Source organism: Hypanus sabinus, chromosome 6 (assembly GCF_030144855.1).
Source record: "Hypanus sabinus isolate sHypSab1 chromosome 6, sHypSab1.hap1, whole genome shotgun sequence".
In the NCBI taxonomy this organism is placed as follows: Eukaryota; Metazoa; Chordata; class Chondrichthyes; order Myliobatiformes; family Dasyatidae; genus Hypanus; species Hypanus sabinus.
This window is the reverse complement of record NC_082711.1, coordinates 8,055,428-8,079,869: the sequence shown is the minus strand read 5'-3', so window position 1 is coordinate 8,079,869 and position 24,442 is coordinate 8,055,428. Positions and strand designations below refer to the sequence as shown.

Sequence of the window (24,442 nt, the reverse complement as noted above, 5' to 3'; positions counted from 1 at the left end):
ACTTAACAAATGTCACACTTGCTGGTGATGAGAAACCTGTTGTAGATTGCGGAACAACAACACAGCAGGCCAGGCAGCATCTACGGGGAGAAGCGCTGTCGACGTTTCGGGCCGAGACCCTGCGTCAGGAAATTGCGGAAATGTCTCGGGCGGCAAGCGGAACGGACTACAACATCCATCAACCAGTGGGGCGAGATCAGTATCACGTGGCTCCACTAGTTCTCGCCCTCAGCAGGATGACGTAAAGGGAAGGGGCGGATTGTTGCTAGGAGGCGGAGGAGCGAGACGGAGACAGGCGTTGCGGGTTGTCCGGCATCTTGGGGGGCTGAAGCATGTGGAGGGACACGCTGCTGAAGGTAAAGGCGGGGACGAGATCGCACTGTGGAGGGAGGAAGGTGGGGCAGGAGGCGGATCACGAGCCGGGATGGAGGTGGCAGAGGGCGCCCTATGCAGGGCAGGGAAACGGGGAGGGAGAGGGGGAGAGGGGGTGATGGGCAGTCTTGGTTTAATGTTGTCACATATGTCGCGATACGGTGAAAGCTCATACTGCCCATACAGATCATATAATACAGTGTATTGAGGTAGAACAAGGTAAAACAATAACAGAATGTAGAATAAAGTTACAGAGAAAGTGCAGTGCGGGTAGACAGTGAGGTGCAAGTTCATACTGAAGTAGACTGAAGTAAAATCCATCTTAATGTACCTGTATAAGACCGTTCAACAGAAGTTGTCCTTGAGCCTAGTGGTACGTGCTTTCAGGCTTTGAGTGAAATGGTTGGGGGGCGGTCTTTGATTATGCTGGTCGCCTTACAGAGAAGTGGGGTACCAGGACCAGAATCAGGTTTGATATCACTGGCATATGGCATAATATCACTACAATGTAATACATAATACTAGAGAAAAACATCTCAATTACAGTAAGTATGTATGATGAATAGGCAAACATAATAAGTAGTGCAAAAATAGCAATGAAAGTAGAGGTAGTGTTCAGTGTCCATTCAGAAATTGGATGGCAGAGGGGAAGAAGCTGTTCCTGAGTCACTGAGTGTGTGCCTCCTTTTTTGAGTCATCTCTCCATGAAAATGCCCTGGATATTCTGGAGGGTAGTGCCCATTATGGAGCTGACTAAGTTTATAACTCTCTGATCCCTGTGCAGTAACCCCCCCCCCACCTCCCCCAGTCCACACAGTGATGCAGCCAGTTAAAATGCTCTTCATGATACATCTGTAGAAATTTGTGACTGTCGTTGGTGACGTACCAAATAAATCTCTCCTAATGAAATATAGCTGCTATCGTGCCTTCTTTTTGTTGCTGCAGTTGTGGAGTCCATGGAGATGTTTCTGTGATGTGCTGAGCTGTGACCACAACTCTGCCGATACTTGTGGTCACGGGCAGAGCAGTTGCCAAACCATCCTCCGATGCTTTCTGTGGAGCATGGGTGAGAGTCAAAGGGGACGGGCTGAATTTGTTTAGCCTCCTGAGCTTTCTTGGCCGTGGCATCAACATAATGGCTGTGGACCTGGACGTGGTGTTGGTGAAGACAAGCCATTTGGGTTAAACATCATACCCATTATTGGCTTTATAAATAGAGGCCACTTTTACAGAAACAAGTTTAATATCACTGGCACATGTCGTGAAATTAGTTGTTTTGCGGCAGCTGTACATTGCAATACAAAATAAAAAATATTAATTACAGTCAGTATACATTAAAAAATTTAATTAATTAAGCAGTGCAAACAGAGGGAAAAAACAGTGAGGTAGCATTCACTGGTTCACTGTCCATTCAGAAATCTGATGGCAGAGGGGAAGAAGCTGTTCCTGAATCACTGAGTGTGTGTCTTCAGGCTCTTGTGCCTCTTCCTTGATGGTAGTAATGAGAAGAGGGCATTTCCTGGGTGATGAGGATCCTTAATGATGGATGCCGCCTTAACATAGCGGTTAGCGTGACACTATTACAGGTTGGGGAATTTTGGAGTTCGGATTTCGATTCAGGTGCCGTTCTGTAAGGAGTCTCTGTATGTCCTTCCTGTGGGATGTGCGAGTTTTCTCCGGGTGCCCTGGTTTCCTGCCACAGTCCAAAGACGTACTGAGCAGGTTAATTGGTCATTGTCCCATGATTCGATTAGGGTTATTCGGGGAGGGACAGCTTGAAGGACTGGAAGGGCTACTCTGCGCTGTATCACTAAATAAATATAATTCAAAAGTTCCATTTAATATCAGAGAATGTATACAATATGCAACCTGAAATTCTTCTCTGCAGACATCCTCGAAACAAAAGAAAAACCCCTAAAGAATGAATGACAGAAAAAAGACATACAAACCTTAACGCCTCCTGCCCCCCCACACAAAGCAGCATCAACCCTCCCCTTCCCCCACCCCAAATTATTCTAGCACAAAGCATTAGCATTCCCATGACCCACCATGCCAGCGGTAGCAGAGCCTCCAAGGAGAGACTATGGTCTACAGTTCCTAAAAAAAACACTAACTGTTCACTTCAACATTTCGACATCCTGCAACTCTGTCTCTCACTAACAAGGTATCACTCTTCCCACAGTGTCAGGGGAGACAACAGTCACTATTTTGATGTAACAGTCAGTCTGAAGCATTGCTTTTTACTTCAAGTTCCCTGACTTGAGAAATGGCAAATCGATTAGTCAGTGCAGAGCCTCTGATAGTCGCTCTCATTGTCTTCGATATTCTGCCTCTCACTACGCGACACTGGCGAGAATTTGTGTCCAGAGCCTGACTTCAGGCCGAATCTAAACATACCGAAATGCAGCTGGTTGGCAAGCTCCAAGTATGGGAACACACTGTCATGCAGAACTGCAGTTTTGGTGTGCCATTGTAGATCAAAGATCCCAATAGGACCCCACCCATCTGAAAAGGAAAAGAGAGACATCAGAATAGAAGAATTTAACTGTCTCACTGATGAGCTGCAAGAAGTTGCCCTCTGGCGCCAGCTTTAGCTCTGCTCATCTCTGTTTTAAAAAATGTGTAGAAGAAATTTAAAAAAGTGCATGACTTTATTTATAGGTTGTAGTCCCTACATTCATAGTTCTATGTATTTGTAATGTGAGTACGTTCTGGAGTTTTGTGAGTTATTGTCTTGCCAGTGTTCGACTCGTGCAAAGGGTTTTAATATACGCTGCTTCATTATCGTCATGCCTCTTCTCGTTCCTCCCATTAGGGTTGAGTTACAGGAGTCTGAAGACTCACTCTCAGTGATTCCGAAATAGCTTCTTCTCCTCCACCATCATATTTCTAAATGTGAGCAATACACACAAAATGCTGCAGGAACTCAGCAGGCCAGGCAGCATCTATGGAAAAGAGTACAGTCGACGTTTCGAGCTGAAACCCTTCGGCAGGAGGGGAGAAAAAGCTGAGGAGTCGAGTTAAAAGGTTGGGGAAGGGAGAGAGAAACACAGGTGGTAGGCGAAACCTGGAGGAGGAGAAGGGGTGAAGTGAAGAGCTGGGAAGTTGATTGGTGAAAGAGACAGAAGGCCATGGAAGAAAGAAAGGTGGGGAGGAGCAGCAGAGAGAGAAGGTGGGCAGGCAAGGAGATGAGGTGAGAGAGGGGAAAGGGGCTGGGACATGGTAAAGGAGAGGGGGTGGGGGGTTTACCAGAAGTTTGAGAAATCATTGTTTGTGCCGTCAGGCTGGAGCCTAACCCAAAGGAGTATAAGGTGTTCCTTCAACCTCATCACAACAGTGGAGGAGGCCATGGATGGACATTTCAGAATGGGAAGTGGAATTAAAATGCGTGGCCCTGGGAGATCCTGCTTTTGCTGGTGGATGGAGTATAGGTGCTCGACGAGGTGGTCTCCAATCTACGTTGGGTCTCACCAATGTATAGGAGGCCACACCAGGGGCACTAAACACAGTAAAAAGGTGAAGTGTCACCTCACCTGGAAGGACTGTTCAGGGCTCTGTATGGTAGTGAGGGAGGAGGTGTAGAGCCAGGTGTATCACATGTTCCACTTGCAAGGATAAGTGCCAGGAGGGTAATCAGTGGGCAATGGGGAGGGACAAATGGGCAAGGGAGTCACATAGGGAGCGATTCCTGCGGAGAGCAGAAAGTAGGGGGTAGAGATAGAAGGGCTTGATGATGGGATTCCGTTGGAGATAGCTTTCTGCAAGGATCGCTCCCTATGTTATTCCCTTGTCCATTCATCCTTCCCCATTGATCTCCCTCCCGGCACTTATCCTTGTAAACAGAATGTGTGCTACATCTGCCCCCCTCACCTCCTCCCTCACTACCATTCCGGGGCCTAAACAGTCCTTCCAGGTGAGGCGACACCTCACCTGTCAGTCTGTTGGTGTCATATACTGTGTCTGGTGCTCCTGTGTGGCCTCCTGTATATTGGTGAGACCTGGTGTAGATTGGGAAACTGCTTCGCTGAGCATCTACGCTCTGTATGCCAGAAAAAGCAGGATCTCCCAGTGGCTACCTGTTTTAATTCCTTTTCCAATTCCCATTCTGATATGTCATCCATGGCCTTCTCCACTGTCATGATGAAGCAACTTAGGTTGGAGGAGTAACACCTTGTATTCCATTTGCGTAGTCTCCAACCTGATGGCACCAACATCGATTTCTCAAACTTTTGGTAATGCCCCCCCAGCCCCCCTTCACCATTTCCACTCCCCTTTTCCTCTCTCACCTTATCTGTTTGTCTGCCCATTGCCTTCATCTGGCGCTCCTCCTCCATTTTCTTTCTTCCATGGCCTTCTGTCTCTTTCACCAATCAACTTCCCAGCTCTTTACTTTATTCCACCCCTTTCAGGTTTCACCAATCACCTAGTGTTTCTCTCTCCCCTCTCCCCCACCTTTCAAATCTACTCCTCAGCTTTTTTTCACCAGTCCTGCCGAAAGATTTTGGCCTGAAACGTCGACTGTTTATTCATTTCCATAGATGCTGCCTGGCCTGCTGAGTTCCTCCAGCATTTTGTGTGTATTTGCTCAGATTTCCAGCATCTTTCTCTTGTTTGTGATTAGATTTCTGAATGTTGTTCCTTTTTTTTGGCATCATTCATTATCTTTGTAATTTTTAGTAATTTTGTCTCTGCCTTATGCTGCTGCTGCAAAACAACAAATTTCACCACATATAGGGTAGTGATAATAAATCTGATTCTGTCACATGTACCAAGATACAGTGAAATTCTTTCCTGCTTTCCAATCGTTCCTCAAGGAAATGCAAAAGAAAACAGACTATAGTGTTATAGCAACAGAGCAAAATCCAGGGCCACAAGGGCCACAGTGGGGTAAAGTTTGGGACTTGGGAGTTAGATTTGGGACTTTATCTTTTATTGTCAGAGATTCTGATAACAGTGGAGTAGAAGCTGTCCTTGTGTCTGGCTGTTTCTATTTTCAGAGTTTTGTTATCTTCTACTCGACTGGTGAGGGGGAGAAAAAGGGAATAAAGTTCAAGTTCATTGTTATCTGACTGTACATAGATACAACCAAACAAAACAAAATTCCTTTGGACTATGGTGCACCCACAAATCGTTTATCACACATGGCACATTAAGCAAAGGACTATCATAAATAAGTTAATAAAATATGATTCAAAATGGATGTATTGCACAGCGCAGGTAAACCCTACAGTAAATTGTTCATGTACTAGTGGCGAGACCTTGGTGGTGGGAGGTTGTTCATTAGTCTCACAGACTATGGGAAGAAGCCGTTACCCAGTTTAACAGTCCTCGTCCTGATGCTCTTGTACCTCCTTCCTGATGGTAGTGGGTCAAGACTCCCGGTAAATGTCACAAATAGGGATGAAGCAGACCCTGTTGATCCTCTTGGTGGTTTTTACTGGATTGGGAGAGTCCTTGATTATGCCGGTGCTTTCCTGAGGGAGCGGGAAGTGTAGACACAGTCCATGGAGGCGTATCTGGTTTCAGCGATGGACTAAGTTGTGTTTCTTGCTGTTTCGGGCAGAGCAACTGACGTACCAAGCTGTGATGTATCTGGACAGGCTGAGCTGGCTGGTGCATCTGTGTAAGTTGGTGAAGGTTATTTGGACTTACTTTATAGATCATTCTGTATGTTCATAGTATTACCTTTCCTATGCATTTGCTCTTTTCTGTATACAGGGCACCAATCTTTGAGTCATGCAAACCTTATAGTGTTTGTGGGCTTTTACTTTTAAAGATTAAACATGATCTTTAATCCTCCCCCTTCCCCTTCTTGTAGTTTCACCTATCACCTACCACCTTGTACTTTGGTCTTGGCCCAAAACATCAACTGTTTACTCTTTTTCATAGATGCTGCCTAGCCTGCTGAGTTCCTCCAGTATTTTGTGTGTGTTGATGATCTTTATTTGGTATAAGTACATTGAAATGGATTCTTTGTGTCAATGACCAGCAGACCGAGGATGTGTGGGAGGCAGGCTGCAAGTGTCTGGCACCAATATAGTATACTCATATCTAACTCTAGCCTGTACATCTTTGGAATGTGAGAAGTAACCGGAGCACTTGGATGAAGCCCACGCGGTCATGGGAAGAACATACAAACTCCGTACAGGCAGTGGTGGGAAATGAACTCTGATCACTGGTGTCATAAGCATTACGCTAACCGCTAGACAGCCATGCTGCACCACTATGGGGCATGTGCCCTGGATGACTATTAGCAGCCACAGTCTGAGATGCAGTTCTTCCCCTACAAAGACTTGCGCAAAGCTCCATTGCATCCCTCGGCATGAACTCCTACAGCCTGAAATGTTCCAGTTCAAAGTACATTTATTATCACAGTATGTATGTGTTTTACGACCCTTCCACACAGACAGCCAAGAAAGAAAGAAAAATCATGGAACTAACCCGTTCAAAGAAAAACACCAAACATCATACATGCAAAAAAACACACAAACAGCAACAAAAAACAATATAAAACACAAAATGCATATTTTAGTACAATCAGATCAGTCAGTGTTGATTATCTGCTTATTAAAATACACGTTTTGGTACAGCTAAGATCACTGTTCACTATCTGCAGGCTACCTGAGTCTAAAATCGCCCAATAGGAGTAACAAAAAAAGAGGAACCAGAGCTAGAACATATAATAAAAACTGAAATCTACAATCCACAGTGATTAAACCTTGCTCTGGCCCCATCCGCCGACAACATTGTGTGAGAAAAAGATCACTCAAATGCAAAGACCTTGGGAGCAGTGAGCGAAAGACCGCCACATGCAGCCACCTTTTCTGGCAGCAGCAAGTGAGGGGCTGGTAGACAGCGCTGAACACCCACCTCGATTATTTCAGTCTTCCTCGGTGCTTTGATTGGCGAAAGATGGAATCGCACGTGGCTCCAGGCTTCCTGGCCTCTGTGCTGCTTGCTTTGGTTGCAGCCTTATGGAACCCTAAAGCACTAGATTGCCCGATTGGTCCAAGATAACACCACCAGGATGTCAATTACAGGCTCTAACAGTAGCAGAACCATATCTGGAAAAAAATCAAGATGTGAAGAAAGTGAAGGGAATTGCTTTGTGACCTGTCTTGAGGACGGCGCCTATGATAGCGTTGCTGGCTGGCTCCATCTTCTTCCCGCAGTTGGACATCTCGAACTGGAAGACGAGCAAATCTTCAGCAGAATGGAGTGTGGTTTCACTGAGTTAATGATCCTTCAGCAGCACTTAATGTCTGCCTCAGTCGGCACCCAGCAGGTCAGAGCTACCCCAATTACTCAGCTGCTTTGGGTGAACCTCGAGTAAGACCTCTGGAAACTTATAGAGACACAGCATGAAAGTGCAGAAACAGGCCATTCAGCCCATCTAGTCCATACCAAACTGTTATTCTGACTAGTCACGTTGACCCGCACCTGGACTATAGCCCTGCCATCCATGTACTTCTCCAAACTTCTCTTAAATGTTAAAATCAAGTACATATCTACCACTTCCACTGGCACCTCATTCCACTCACACTTCCCTGTGACTGAAGAAATTCCCCATCGTGTTCACCTTAAATATTTAACCTTTCACCTTTAACCTATGATCTCTAGTTCTAGTCTTACCCAACCTTAGTGGAAAGAGCCTGCTTGAATTTCCCCTATCTATACCCCTCATAATTTTGTATGACAGTCAGGCAGACAGACATACTTTATTTATCCCGAGGGAAATTGGGTTCCGCGCCAACCAAGAATAGTGCAGAAATATAGCAATATAAAACCATAAATGATTAAATAATAATAAGTTAATCATGCCAAGTGGAAATAAGTCCAGGACCAGCCTATTGGCTCAGGTTGTCTGACACTCTGAGGGAGGAGTTGTGAAGTTTGATGGCCACAGGCAGGAATGATTTCCTATAACGTTCAGTGTTACATCTTAGTGGAATGAGTCTCTGGCTGAATGTACTCTGGTGCCTAACCAGTACATTATGGAGTGGATGGAAGTCATTGTTCAAGATGGCATGCAACTTGGACAGCATCCTCTTTTCAGACACCACCGTCAGAGAGTCCAGTTCCACCCCCACAACATCACTGGCCTTACGAATGAGTTTGTTGATTCTGTTGGTGTCTGCTACCCTCAGCCTGCTGCCCCAGCACACAACAGCAAACATGATAGCACTGGCCACCACAGCCTCATAGAACATCCTCAGCATCTTCCGGCAGATGTTAAATGACCTCAGTCTCCTCTGGAAATAGAGATGGCTCTGCCCCTTCTTGTCGACAGCCTCCGTGTTCTTTGACCAGTCCAGTTTATTGTCAATTCATATCCCCAGGTAATTGTAATCTTCCACCATGTCCACACTGACCCCTTGGATGGAAACAGGGGTCACCGGTGCCTTAGCCCTCTGCAGGTCCACCACCAGCTCCTTAGTCTTTTTCACATTAAGCTGCAGATGATTCTGCTTGCACCATGTGACAAAGTTTCCCACCGTAGCCCTGTACTCAGCCTCATCTCCCTTGCTGATGCATCCAACTATGGCAGAGTATTATTCTCTATATACAGACTATGTTTTATTCTCTATATACAGTGTCATATGGCGTGGGAGATCATGATCCTTCCATGATTGTGATTGTTCTTAGCAAATTTTTCTGCAGAAGAGGCTTGTCATTGTGGCCTATTGGGTGGTGTCTTTACAAGACGGGTGATTCCAGCCATTATGATTACTCTTCAGAGATAGTCAGCCTGGTGTCAGTGGTCGCATCACCAGGACTTGTGATATGCGCCAGCTACTCATACGATCATCCACCATCAGCTGCCATGGCTTCATGTGATCACGATCTCCATGATGCCTCTTATTTTGTATACCCATATCAAATCTCCACTCTTTTTCCTACGGTCTAAGGAGTAAAGTCCTAACCTATTCAACCCAGACCTCCTTTTCAGACATATGGTTTAGAGAGGTAGTTGACAATCTCAGTCTTAGCACAACTGTCCCAAGGGCAGTATGTGTCAAGTCAAGTTTATTGTAATATGTACAAATACAGGTATGGACAATGTAAAACGTACTTGGAGCATATCACAGGTACACAGCATTAGAGACTCAATATTCAAAAGAAACACATACTGGAAATAAAACAATAATTATATTTTTGTTCAAGATTGTGCCTGCATACAACGCTCCTTCAGTTAATATCTTCTGGATAGATCATGGAACCATGCATATCACTTATTTCATTATTTTTAAAAATTTTTTTTGTCTTGGATGTACTTCTGAAACTATTGGAGCCTGTGATTTACTGTTTAGAGATCGTTTGGGTGTTTCAGTGAATTGAATTGACTTTATTATTTACATCCTTCAGATACACGAGTAAAAATCTTTATGTCTCTGTTCAAATGTATAATTATAGCAATTTATAATAAGTATGTACAACAGCATAGTCAATATAACATAGAAATACAGTTGTGTCAGCATGAATTAATCAGTCTGATAGCCTGGTGGAAGATGCTGTCCCAGAGCCTGTTAGTCCTGGCTTTTGCTGCGGTACCGCTTCCCGGATGGTAGCAGCCTGAACAGTTTGTGGTTGGGGAGACTTGGATCTCCAGTGATCCTTCGGGCCCTTTTTACACACCTGTCTTTGTAAATGTCCTGAATAGTGGGAAGTTCACAATTACAGATGCGCTGGGCTGTCCGTACCACTCTCTGCAGAGTCCTGCGATTAAGGAAGCACCGTTCCCATACCAGGTAGTGATGCAGCCAGTCAGGATGCTCTCAATCGTGCCCCTATAGAAAGTTCTTAGAATTTGGGGGGCTCATACCAAAAATCTTCAACCATCTGAGGTGCAAGAGGTTCTGTTGTGCCTTTTTCACCACACAGCTGGTGTGTACAGACCATATGAGATCCTTGGCGATGTTTATGCCGACAAGCTTAAAGCTGTTTACCTTCTCAGCCCCAGATCCATTGATGTCAATAGGGGTTAGCCCGTCTCCATTCCTCCTGTAGTCCACAACCAGCTCCTTTGTTTCTGCTACATTGAGGGAGAAGTTGTTTTCTTGACACCACTGTGTCAGGGTGATGACTTCTTCTCTGTAGGCTGCCTCATTATTATTTGAAATTAGGCCAGTTAGTGTAGTGTCGTCAGCAAATTTAATTAGCAGATTGGAGCTGTGAGTGGTGACACAGTCATGGGTATACAGAGAGTAAAGGAAGGGGCACCAGTGTTGAGGGGCAGAGGTGCTCTGTCATCTCAGAGAGGATTCCAGGAGGCAGAGACAGCGTGCATGAACTTCATTGCAAGAAGGCTATGGGAAGGGTTGCGAGCCAATGTTTGACTCCATTTCGCCAATTAAAGCTTCCATTTTGCTGAATAAGCAATGAGGGAGATTGAAACATTGAGATGAGTGCAGAAGTTTGGAGTTTGTTTTGGTGCTTCAGTGCTCTGCGGTATCCGAGAGGATTCCGGGGAGCAGAGACGGTGTATGTGAACCTCATGGAGAGCAGGCTGCGGGAAGGGTCGCAAGCAGATTAAAGCAACGAGGGATATTGAAACATTGAGGCAATTGTGGAGGGTGAGCGCTTGCTGCCTGCCTTTTGATCACTGGGGATTGCTCTGCTATGGAGAGGGAAGAGCCTGCTATAGACTTTTTTCATGTGTTTTTCACCCCATTTTTTTGTTAGGGGAGGGGGATTTGGGGGTTGATGAACATGCTGCTTTTTTTTTCTCTCTTGGTTTTCTGCCTTGGAGAAGAAGAATTTCAGTATTGTATATTTTGATAATAAATGAACTCTAAACCTTTGAAGGAAACACAATTAATACTAAGCAGAACAAAGACCATTGTAGTTCAGTTTTGGGTGCCTTGCAAATAAAGATGTTATTAAACTAGAAAATGTGCAGAAAAGTTTACAAAGATGTTACCAGGACTTGAAGTTTGAGTTCTGTGGAGAGATTGGATAGACCAGGACTTTATTGAACAATAAGAGTCTGTGAAGTGATCTCATAGAAGTGTATAAAATCAAGAGGGGCATTAATAGGGTGAATGCATACAGTCTTTTTATCCCAGGATTCGGGAATTAAATATAAGAGGCCATGGGTTTAAGGTGAAAGGGGAAAGGCTCAACATTCTGAGTGGGCCAATACTGGGAAAATTAAATTCTCCCACTAATACACCCCTAGTAATTTAAAAACTTTGGTGGGGTGGACTTTCTCCTGCTCTGAGTCCCGACCCTTCTCAGTCTAGTTGAAACCCTCCTATGCACTACAATGGCAAATTTACTTCCAAAGATATCGGTTCCTCTCTGATTGAAGTGCAACCTGCCCCTCTCGTACAGGTTGTCTCTCCCTCAGAAGTGATCCCAATGATCGAAGAACCTGAATCATTGTCCCCGTACCAGCACCTCAGCCACAAATTTATTCTGGTAAAACAGTACGGCACAGTACAGGTTCTTTGGCCCATGATGTTGTGCTGGGCTTTTCACCTACTCTAAGATGAATCTAAACTTTCCCTCTCACATAGCTCTTAATTTTTCTATTATCCATGTACCTATCTATGGGTCTCTTAAATGCCTTTAATATACCTGGCTGTGCCATCATTGACCTCACTAGCATGTAGCACTGGGAGTAATTGAGAGATCACCACACTCGAGGTCCTGCTTCTTACCTAACTCCCTGTATTCATTCTTCAGGTCCTAATCCCTCATTCTGCCTACTGTATGATGTTTGTACCAACAAGTACAACAACCTCTGGCCTTTTATCCCCCCACCCCCTGAGAATTCTCTGCAGCTGCTCAGAGAGCACTGGAAATGTGGAATTTGTACTTGGCAGAAATGTATGATCCAGTGGCCAGTTTCAGGAGCTGGCAGAAGTTCAAAGAGGTCACCTTGACCTACCTTAAATTGAGCACACAATAATCCCACAAGCAGAGAAATTCTTATTTGCCCCAAGCAGCTTTCTATTCTGGGAGGCACTAACATAATGGCCTGGAAAGTAGGAAGAAATCGTGCTGTAAATATCTTTGGAATTAGAAAGACCTTGGAAAGTTATTTTGAAGAGTTTTTTTGAGGCCCTCCATTGGTCGGGGTTGACTGAGAATGTTGCACCCTAGGTGTCTAAGCGATGCACGAGTTAGGGCAGTATGATATGGAGAGCAAGTTATTGCCCGTGTCGGAGGATCCCTCTCTCTACAGAGCTGGTGAATCCAAAGGAATGGCAGAGAGCAATAAAGCTTGGCACCAGTAGTGTCACAGAAGTTGCCAGTCAACATTGAACTTGATGTAGGACTGCCTTAGGGACTGCAGCTCCAGATTTCCCCCCCATGGGTTTATTCCTAAAGTCTTCCCCGTGAGTGGGTGTAGCTGCAAGGCAGCTGAAGTTTGAGATCAGAGTTTTTCACTGATGAAGGGCCCCATCTGCCTGAAGCAAATGGTTTTAAGGTGCCAGTAATGCACCTTCGCCCCTTCTCCTGTCAGTAGAAATGGTTCCACCAGGCTTAGTAGCTAAGCCACCCATGATGGTCAGTAGCTGGCATTGGTATCAGAAGCTATTTGAGACGCACACTATTAGGAGCATTTAATGGGCAGTGGGACCTTATCCCCACTACCTTCCTGGACTATAACATCTTAAGGAACCTTTTACAAAATAGAAAGCTTCATAGAATAGAAAATAGAGCAGTACAGCACAGAAATAGGCCACTCAGCCCACCATATTGTCGCCATCTATTTAAACCAGTTATTAAAATCCTATTAAACCTGATGAAAGGTCTCAGCACGAAACATCAACTGTTTATTCCCCTGGATAGATCCTGCTTCACTTGTTCAGTTTCTCTCGCATTTTGTGTATATTGTTACAAGATTGCCAGCATCTGCAGAAACTTCTGTGCCTATTTAGTTAGTCCCTCTGTGTACGCATCCCTGCTAAATGGTTGGTATAATGTTGTTACATTGTGTAGTTATTACACTGCTAACTGTAAGATCGAGGTTCAATTCCTGCCCCTGTCTGTAAAGAGTTTCTACGTTCTCTCCGTGACCATGTGGGTTTTCTATAGGTGCTCCGGTTTCCTCCCACATTCCTTATTTTTGGTAATTTATTTTTTTATTGAAGTTTATCATCAAACAAACATTTCCATAAGATGTATTTCAGACATTGTACTTATATATCATATAATCATATAAATCACAAATCTCCACAAAGTATTTATCTGAGGTACAGACTTATAGAAAAGAGTGGAAAGAAAAAAAAGCAAAATGAAAGAACTATGTACAAGTAGGGAGTGATCTTTTTTTTTTACAACATATTCATTGATTTGTGAGGATAAAATCAGGCCTATGAGGTGTTATGTAGTTAAACCATTTTTCCCAGTATGAATCAAATTGTTCCAGCTTATGATTAACAGATGCTGTTATCTTCTCCATTTTGTAAATGTCCATTGTAATTTCCATCCATGTATTTAAAATTGGGCTCTCCTGTGATAACCATTTCCTAGTAAGTGTCTTTTTACCAGCCACCAACAGTATATTCATTAAATATTTATCTCTTTTCAACCATTCTTGAGGTATATATCCAAAATATATGTTCTTACTCTCTAAGGGTATTTCATATTTAAAGATGTCTTGTAGGGCATTGTGTATCCCCCTCCAATAGTCTTTGATAACAGGGCAGTCCCAAAAAATATGATAATGATATGCATTTTGATTTCCACAATTTCTCCAGCAAACAGGGAGGTCACTATCATAATGAGATTTCTGAGAGGGTGTAATAAAATATCTTATCAAGGTTTTCCATCCAAACTTCCTCCATTTCTGTGATCTGGTACGCTTCCATTGATACCTCCATATTGTTGTCCATCCTTCCTCAGATATAATTATCCCTCCCTCCTTCTCCCATTTTGTTTTAATGTATGGTCGAATATGTTTTAAGATTTGACAACCCCTTATACATGCTTGAAATGATTCTACTACCATTATCTGAATTATATGCTTTTCTAAATAGCTCTATCAAGCATGTACTTGCCTTGGTTACATTTTTAAGCATCTTATTAACATATTGTCGCATCTGTAAACACCGATTTAAAAAATCTTGTTTTTCTAATGTGTTTCTCTTTAAGCATTTCAAAACTGAACAATGTTCCTTCTTTCATTATGTTGCAAAGAATTGTTATTCCTTTAGCTGTCCAGTCCTTAAATCTAGCATCCAATTTATTTGGTGTAAAACCCGAGTCATATGCACACCATTTAAGAATTGCAATATCTCCCTCTAGATTATATTCTTTTATAGTAGTTTTCCATATTTTAAGAGTCAATTTCACCCATGGGTTATCAATAGTGTTTATGTACCTTTGCAGGTTGTTATCAGCCAAAATTGCTTGTATGGGGATGGGAAGTACCCGCTCCTCAATGTTTTTCCATTGAGTGTCATAAGATGGGTTGCACCAACATATCACAGCTCTCAACTGTGCTGCAAAATAATAATCTCTAAGAGACCTCATCCCCCCTTTTCCTTTGCTAATCGCCAAGTTTTGAGACGAACTCCAGGCCTTTTACCCTGCCAAATATACCTTGATAACATCTTGTTCCATTCATTGAATTGATTTTGATTAATCTCTATTGGTAAGATCTGAAAGTCTGGGCAGTATATTCATTTTAATAGACTCAATCCTTGAACTGAGATGGAAAAAAGGAATCAGGTTCCCTCTTGCCACATCTTCCTTAATTTTTTTTATATAAAGGCTGATAATTACATTCTAATAATTTTGCCAAATCTTTTGGCATAATGATGCCCAAATATTTGAAAGACTCTCTGTGCCATGCCCAGGGGTATCTACTTTCAATTCCTCTTGGTGGGCTATTGGGTTTTTATCTATGTTGATCTTGTATCCTGATAATTGACCATATTATTCAAAAGATTGCATCAATTTATGTAAAGAGTATGTTGGTTGCCCTGGATAGATCAAAATGTCATCTGCATAACAAGCCAATTTATGCTCTGCCCCTTTAATAGTAATTCCCCTGATATCTTCATTTTGTCTGATGTGTTGAGCTAATGGTTCCAGAAATAACACAAAGAGTAGTGGTGACCATGCACAACCCTGTCTCATGCCCCTTTCTAGGGTAAGACTATTTGATAAATATCCATTGATTTTAATCCTAGCAGTAGGATTGTCATATAGTGTCTGTATAGTTTTAATAATTGTGTCTTGGAAACCAAATCTATGTAAAACTCTGTAAAGAAAATTCCAATTAACCGAATCAAATGCTTTTTCAGCATCCACACATCACTATTGCTTCGATTTTTTTTTTGTATAAGATCCATAATGTGGAGTGCCCTTCGTATATAGTCTTGTGTCTGGCGTTGTCGTATAAAACCTGTCTGATCGTTATGTATCAGTATGGGTAGAAACTCCTCTAATCGTTTGGCCATGATGGAGGTAAATAATCAATAATCTACATTAAGAACGGATATTGGTCTAAATGACCCGCATTCGTTTTATCCTTGCCTTCTTTCGGTATAGCTGAGATTATCACTTCCTTCCAACTGGGTGGCATTTGTGCCTTTTTTAGAGCCCAGTTCAGTGTGGGGAGTAAAACAGGAATTAACTCATTTTAAAATTCTTTGTACCGCTCTGTCGTATACCCATCTGATCCTGGTGACTTGCTTAATTTAAGCCTACTAATTGCAGCTTTTAATTCAACTTCAGTTATGTCAGCAGTCATCGTTCTATTTTGTTCTTCGCTTAAAGTGGATAACTAGAGAATTCAAGAAGGTGTCAATTTGGGTTATGCTTCCCCTTGGAACTTTGGAATATAGAGTTTTGTAAAACACTTCAAAAGCTTCTTGAATTTCACTTAGCTTATTTTTTATCATTTTCATTCTTGGGTCCCTAATTCTATGAATTGTATTTTCTGCTATGTTTTTTTTTAGTTTCCATGCCAGTATTTTCATAGATTTTGATCCACTTTCATAATGTCTCTGTTTCAGAAACATTAAATTTTTCCTGATTTCTTGCATAGCCAAACTATTAATTTCATTCGTAATTCTTTTAATTTCCCCCAATGTGTCCTGTGCCAAATTCAATTTGTGTTTTTCCTCTGGTTCCTTCAGCCTATTTTGTAATTCCTCTAATGTTTTATTCCTTATTTTTTTCTTATATGAAGATACCGCTATAATTTTCCCTCTTAAGACCACCTTCAGAGTATCTCATAAAATGGGAGGTGAAACCTCTCCATTATCATTAAATTCTAAGGAGAGACCAATTTCTTTTTTAATTTGTTCCTTAAAGTACAGATCATTGAGTAGACTTGAATTTAGTTTCCAAATAGTGTTCTTTGGTTGTAGGTCAAAATCAACAGATAAATATATAGGTGCATGTTCACTTACATCTATTGTCCCAATTCCACAGGTGTTTATTTTGTCTTTGTCTTTTCCAAATGTTATGAAATAGTCTATTCTTGTACATACAGAATGGGGAGCAGAATAATGAGTGTAATCCCTTCTGACGGGGAAACGACCCTCCATATATCAATTAAACCAACATTCTCAAAAAGTGTATTCACTTTCTTATGTAAAGATTTTGTTTCATAGGTTTTTCTATTGGAAGAGTCTAAGTTTGGTTGTAATTGTAAATTTAAGTCTCCCCCACATATCAGGAGACCTTCTGTTTCCGTTACCATAATATCGGTAATTTTCTGAAAGAAACTAATATCACGTCCCGGGGGTGCGTATGTATTCAAAAGAGTAACTGAATTTCCATCTATGTTCCCCCTTACCAGAATATATCTGCCCTCTTTATCTCCCGTTTCGAATACTTTTTCAAAATTGAGCTTACTTGAGATAAGAATAGCAACTCCTCTCCTATGTCCTGATTTATATGAGGAGAAAAACAAATTAGTGAAGCCCATTCTCTTTAGTTTTTTATGCTCATTATCACTTAAATGAGCTTCCTGTAAATATACTACATGAGCTTGTTCTTTTTTTCATTTTGGATAAAATTCACTTATGTTTGATTGGATTTAGTAGCCCATTGACATTCAGAGAAATGAATTTTACCTTGTCCTTAGCCATCTGTATTTATCTGTCAATGTGTCATTGAAATTAGAATAAAACTTCGATCTATTCCCTGAACAAATAAGAACCAAGAAACGCAAATAATAGAAAAAATGGCAATGAACGTGTGATTCCAAGGCTGAGGTCTCTAGTAGATGACCCTGCGTTTTGCTAGAGGAATTGTCTAGCTGTGGGGGAATAACCCCTCCTACTTGTGAGTTGAGGGCCCCCATTGCAGTATTCATAAAAGTCAGTGAACAAATCCATTACAGAGAAAAGATTTCCCAGTGTACTCCACATACACACACAGACACACACACACACACATTACATACATACACATATATGCACACATATATTCTCATTTTGGTGGGGAAAAAGGAGTAAGTGAGCGAATAAAGAATAACAACTAAGTAATATAAAATCCACATTATAAGTATTTCTCGAGATAGGTATATAACCGTCTACTTTTGCTTCCGTTTAGCATCTCAACATTTTTAAAGTTAGCCAAACCTTTTGGCTCTTCTGAAGGGGGTGAGGTCTGACTTTGGGGAAACTCCCGGTCTCTTCCTGATATATTTCACTCGGCCTCCTCCCGTCTCCTGCCATCTCGATTCTCGCACTATTTCCCAAGCGGAGCGGGATAATTCCTCTGCCAGGCTTTCCCTCACTTTGGTCATGCTGACAGGCAATGCTCTGGCCTTCATGTCTGTAGTTGCCTCTTCCACTGTCTGGTACAACCGCGTCCCGTCGTCATAAAACACTCCAAGTTTAGCAGGGTACTGAGTTTGAAACCTAATCTTTTTTTGCTTTAGTACTCACTTTACTTCAGAGTGTTCTTTACGTTTCTGCAGGAGCACGAGGGGGGGGGGGGTAATCTTGGTCGAAATATATTAATTTATCCTCTAAAAACACTGCCTTCTTACCCCAGGCCCTTCGTAGAATCTCCGCCTTGGTGCTGTACCGAAGGAATTTAATTATTATTGAGAGTGGCTTATCATGGGTAGACTTCGGGACTAACGCACGGTGGGCTCTTCCGATTTCCAGCTCCATAGCCGAGGGAAGATCCAGCGCGTTCCGCAGAAACTTTCTGACAAACTTTGTCATAGACGAGCCCTCTGCTCCTTTGGAAATATTGTAGATTCTGATACTTTTCCGCCGTAATCTTCCCTTCAGGTCAAACAGTTTACCTTCTTGGTGATTTAATATTTTTATTGTCTTACTCAGTATCCGTTCCACGTTTTGAGTGCGATCTTCCACCTTCTCAATTCGAGTCTCTGCCACCGCTATTTTTTGATTGATGTTGGTGAGCTCTGACTTAATATCATGTAGCTGTTGCTTTATTTCTTTCTGAAACTCCCTCATCTCTTTCAGAATTTCGATCATATTCGCCGCTTCGCCTGAACGAGGCCCAGCATCTGCCTCGCTAGCACACCGTTGGGTAGGAGAGCCGCTGGCTGCACTCCTCTTGGCCGCAGGCTCCGCAGTGTCGCTTTTTGTATTTCCATTCTTTTTCCCCATTCTTGCCTCTCTTTTCAGTTCAAATATTTTTCAAAAAATACTATATTTGATGGATTAACAGGGTTTAATACACATTTTTCCGGAGGAGCTAGTGACTTAAGCCGCCATTCTCGATGATGACGTCACTGGAACCTCTCCTCCCACATTCCTAAGATGTATGGTTAGGGTTAGTGAGTGGTGGGCTTACTGTGTTGGTGCTGAAAGTGTGGCAACACTTGGGGGTTGCCCAATATAATCCTTGCAGATTTGATTTGACATAAATCACTCTATGTTTTGATGTATGTGGCAAATAAAGGTAATTTTTATATTTATCTATAGATTCATATGCCTATCTGAGCACTCCTTAAACACCTCTGTTGTTTGATTTTAGCACATAACCCACAGAAAATCTTCAATTTAGAAACATAGGCCCAAGAATAATTTGGGTCTCACTAAGGTGTTACAAGAATCTAAGCGTTGGAAATGACTCAGAAAATGTGTAGCTTGGGTGGTTGAGGGTTGATCCTGGATTGCCAAGATCAGAGAACAACTCAACCCAACCAGAAATAAGTGTAGTTAGGCCTTCCAGCCCTTTGAAATTATTCCATTAATTACCAAGATCATGGCTAATCTTGGCTTCGGCACCATTATCCAACATCATCACCGTACACTTTGATTAAAGGTCAGCTTTATTCAAGATTAACTTTTTGTACATGGAAGCATACAGAGCAATGCATTGCTTTGTGTCAGTGACTTGCACTGGCTTCTGATGTGCTGGAGTAGACCGCGAGTGTCACCGTGCTGTACATTTTTGGAGGATCACCTAAAGGAAGCCTACCCAATCACGGAGAGAATGTATAAATCTGCTTACAGGCAGCAATGGGAGTTGTTGGTGCTATAGTAGCAGTATGCTAACCACTACAGTAGCGTGCTGTCCTTAATTCCATGCTGTAATTCCCTTAATGCTCCATAAAATTGTGACCTATGAAACCTAATGAGCTCGAGTGTGAATGAACTAATTGACATCCTCCAAAGACCTGTAGGGAGGAAAAGACTCATCACCCTCTCCACAAAGAAATTTCTATCTGAAATTGTAGGAATGTTGTGTCGTTTGGTTGTATATATGCCCAGTCAGATGACAATAAGCTCAACTTGAACCAGTTTTGTTGAAGGATTTTCCATCCAAAATGCTAACATTCTCTCCACAGATACTGCCTGACTTGCTGAGCATTTCTGGCATTTTTACTTCATATTGTCAACATCTTTGGTTTCTTTGCTTTTCCCTTATAAAGTTTAGTCATGTAAGTAAGAAATGTATCTGCCAAATTATCATTTAGCCAGAACCAGGGAGTGACCAGATACAGGATGTCCCAGGTTATGACATGGTCCTGTTCCTGAGAGCTGTACAGGACAGCATGGCAGCATAGTGGTTAGTGTAATACATTTACAGCAGCACTGATCACCTATCAAGGTTCAGTCTCTTGCTGCTGTCTCTGAGGCAGCCTTTCTCAACCTTTTTGCCCTGGAGGAACCTTTGAAATAATGTTCAGGTTTCAGGGAACCCCGTATAATTCACAGTCTGTTAGCGTAATCAGTAAGTTGTAGATATAATAATCCAAAAAAAATTGTCAATGCTTTTTTGAGTAGAGAATGAATTTTTTAGTCAACCTTTCTTGAAAAAACAGATCGTTAAGCTTAGCTTACCTTTCTTGAAATTAATCTCTCTTTCATAAATTTTAAAAACTCATAAGGTAAACAATGAGTTCTCCATTCTGGGTCAAAATTGAGATTAAGCATGCATGGATTTTACCTTCAACTGAAGTGAGACGATTTCTATCCTTGCTCTTGATGGTTGTTAAACAAAAAAAAAAGCTTGCTCACACATGTAAGAAGTTGAAAACTGAGCAAAATGTACATTGCTTTCCTATGAATGGCATGATACTCCTTCATAAAAAACAGAACTTGTTCAGGAGCAGGTCAGTAAATCTCATCCTGAGTGCACGATCAGAGTGAAGCTCACAAAGTTCTTCTGCTTCTCTCAAAGTTGAGTTGTCAGACTGAGTAGAAGATTCAGAGCAAAGTTCCCTCACCCAGTCATATACTTGGATTGAAATGGAGGAAAAGTACGTTCAGTTTTGTTCTGCAGTTTTCCCAGGTGGCTTTCAATAAGACTCGAGACTTTCTGATACCCTTCCTCACTCTCAAGCAGCAGTGGAAACATTTCAAGATTTCCTTTTGCAGCATGATTTTTCCAAAGATTCAGTTTCCTTTTAAGATCCCAAGTGAATCTTATCACTTGAAGTCAAACCATCTCCTTCAGGGCCTTGCAGAGACTTGTTCAACTGGTTCATATGATGAGAAATGTCTGTTAAGTAGGCTCATTTCTGCAGCTATTCCTCATCCTCAAAGCACTTAGCAAAATCTGGCTACTATTTTATTGAAAGTACTCCTGGAATTTATTTTTCAGCTCAAACACCCTGTTGAGAATTCTTCCTCTGCTAAGCCACTGGATTTCTGTATGCAGCAGGAGATGGGTGTGCTCTTTGTTCAGTTTTTCACAGTTTTTAAAAATTCTCAAGTGAACTGGTTTTAAATCTGCTAAATAACTTGCTTCCTGAAACTTTTTACTGACTATGACAAAAGCTTCACTTGGTTTGTTTTGAGATTCTAATACCTGTTTAAAATAATCAGCATTTTTACGTTTCACATGGCTGTGATTTGTAGTTAAGTGTCTTTCAACTTTGTTGGATCCATTGACCATTGCTACATTTGTAAGTTTTTGCCACAGAACAGGCACAATGGAACAGGACAACTTGGATCACCAGTCCATGTAAAACCCATTGATAAGTAGCTTTAATTGTAAAGACAGACTTTTCTGTGTCACTAGTACAGTGAAATGACTCAGGAGATTGTAATTTTCCATCATTAACCTTATCAGAATTGTCTGTAGTCCTAGGACAATCTCACACCTCTTCTTCAAAAATCACCACACTGGACTGCCTTTAGAATGAAAAAATTGCTCCAATTTTCTACCACACCAGTGGAATATGTTTGCTCCCATAAGTCAGTCAGTGGCATGTAAAGGGAATGTAATTCAAGAGGGAGAGGATGTCACAGCCCAAATTGGGCAAGTTCATTTGATGCTCAGAAAACCCTCTTCACTCTCGACAGCAGCCTACCGTCTTCACCTCCATGCAAAACAGCACTCACTAATTATCAGCCTACTGTCCTTTCCTATGCAATACTGCGCTCACCATCAGCCTACCATCACCACCCCTTGTACAATACAGTGCTCACCTATTATCAGCTGACAGTCCTCTCCTCCATACAATACAGAGTGATCACCAGTTATCAGCCTACCCTCCTCTCCTCCATGCAATACAGAGCGCACCGACCCTCTGTGTCATACAGTGCTCACCGATTATCAATGGCTTCCAATATCTCATGTCAAAAATTGAGAGTGGACTCAACCAAATAAACACGCGACTGCGTACTGCCACACTGGGCTGAGAGAACTCTAGTAAGATTGAACTACGGTCACCACAGCGAACATTATAGAAACATAGAAAACCTATAGCACAATACAGGCCCTTCAGCCCACAAAGCTGTGCTGAACATGTCCTTAACTGAGAAATTACCTAGGGTTACCCATAGCCCTCTATTTTTCTGAGCTCCATGTACCTGTCCAGGAGTCTCTCAAAAGACCCTATTGTATCCGCCTCCACCACTGTCACCGGCAGCCCATTCCACGCACTCACCACTCTCTGCGTTTTTAAAAAAAAAAGACAACAACTTACCCCTGATATCTCCTCTGTACCTACTTCCAAGTATCTTAAAACAGTGCCCTCTCGTGCTAGCCATTTCAGCCCTGGGAAAAAGCCTCTGACTATCCACACGATCAATGCCTCGCATCATCTTATACACCTCTATCAGGTCACCTCTCATCCTCTGTCGCTCGAAGAAAAAAAAGCCAAGTTCACTCAACCTATTCTCATAAGGCATGCTCTCCAATCCAGGTGTAACACTTACTCAACAGGCTGGTATATGTCTAGGGGAAAAAGAGATCCAGCCACTCACCAACCCCACCTCCCGTACACGCAGGTGCTGTGAGAATCAAGTTTATGCTGCACGCACACACACCATATCAAACTCACACCAGATACCGTTATGGAATACACTTTAAAGATTTTACTAAAACCAGAAGTGTACTATGCAATACAGTATATATGAAGGAAAAGAAAATAAAGTAAAAGGCGCCAACTTATCAAAGTTCAGTCAGTTTAGTGCACATCGTTGGAGCTCAACCATCGAACCATTCGACCCCTCGTCACTTTCCTCCGACCTCCACTTCCTCGCACCTGGGACCTACCCAGTGGTCGACCGAGCATTGCAGCACACGTCCACCTTCCTCAGCGTCTCCTTCCTGACTCGCCTGAAAAGACCGCGAAAACCCCCAAGCTTCCAGCCTCACAAGACAAAATAACATTCCCCATTGGTTAACAAATGAATACAATCCCCATATCAGCAAGTCCAAAGCTAAACAACTGCGAGAGAAAACATTTATCAAACATAAAAGCATTCCTACTCTAGCAAACCAAAGAAGCCATTTTGATTAACATACACAGTACATTGTACACAGGCAACATCCTTGTAAATCTCCTCTGCACATTTTCTAAGGTTTTCACATCCTTCCTATAGTGAGGTGACCAGAACTGAGCACAGTACTCCAAGTGGGGTCTGACCAGGGTCCTATATAGCTGCAACATTACCTCTCGGCTCCTAAACTCAATCCCACGATGGATGAAGGCCAATGCACCATATGCTTTCTTAACCACAGAGTCAACCTGTGCAGCAGCTTTGAATGTCCTATGGATTCGGACACCAAGATCCCTCTGATCTTCCACACTGCCAAGCAACTGGATATCCATCCCCTTCCTTCCTGCCAGTCTCCCAAATGCTTGTTTGTATGTACAGGCTGTCTGTAAATCAGGTGTTCATAACCAGAGGGGACCTATAATATGTTTAAAAGAAAATGATCAGTTTCTCAAGCAGTACCTTAGGATCAAGAATGATTTGTTTCCATTCCAGTTGTTAGGTTCTGAAGTTGCTAATATGAGGGAGAATACCGTCACCACCTAACATCAGCCCATTCATCATCAACACGGAAGGGTGGCGAAAAAAGACCAGTGACACCATGAAGAATCCCAACCACTTTGTCCCACTCCCATCAGGGAGGAGGCTACATAGCATCCACTCCAGGACCACCAGACTCAAAAACAGCACAGACTGCGCTTGGGGCTGGCATTTGAAAGAGTCTAGAGGAGGTTCACGAGAATGATTCCAGGAATGAAAAGACATGCGTTTTATGGCTCAGGACCTGTATTTGATGGAGTTTAGAAGAATGGGGGTGGGGGGGAGAGGCCTAGATAGAGTGAATGTAAAGAGGATATCATCTGTAGTGAGGGAGTTTAGGACCATTGGACACAGATCGAGTGGATGTTGGGAGGATGTTTCCAAGAGTGGCAGAG

General features: G+C 42.4%; 1 protein-coding gene across 3 annotated transcripts in view; it reads left to right on the top strand.

Moving 5' to 3' along the window:
- Positions 1–237: 237 nt before the first annotated feature.
- Positions 238–24,442, top strand: part of adck5 (aarF domain containing kinase 5) — a 110,231-nt gene continuing 86,026 nt past the window's right edge. The window contains exon 1 of one of the 3 annotated variants that reach the window (XM_059971635.1): positions 238–356. In XM_059971635.1, coding sequence (XP_059827618.1) covers positions 333–356 — 24 coding nt within the window. In that variant the 5' untranslated portion in view covers positions 238–332. The remainder of the gene's footprint in view (positions 357–24,442) is intronic. The other 2 variants (XM_059971634.1, XM_059971636.1) reach the window with 2 other exon arrangements.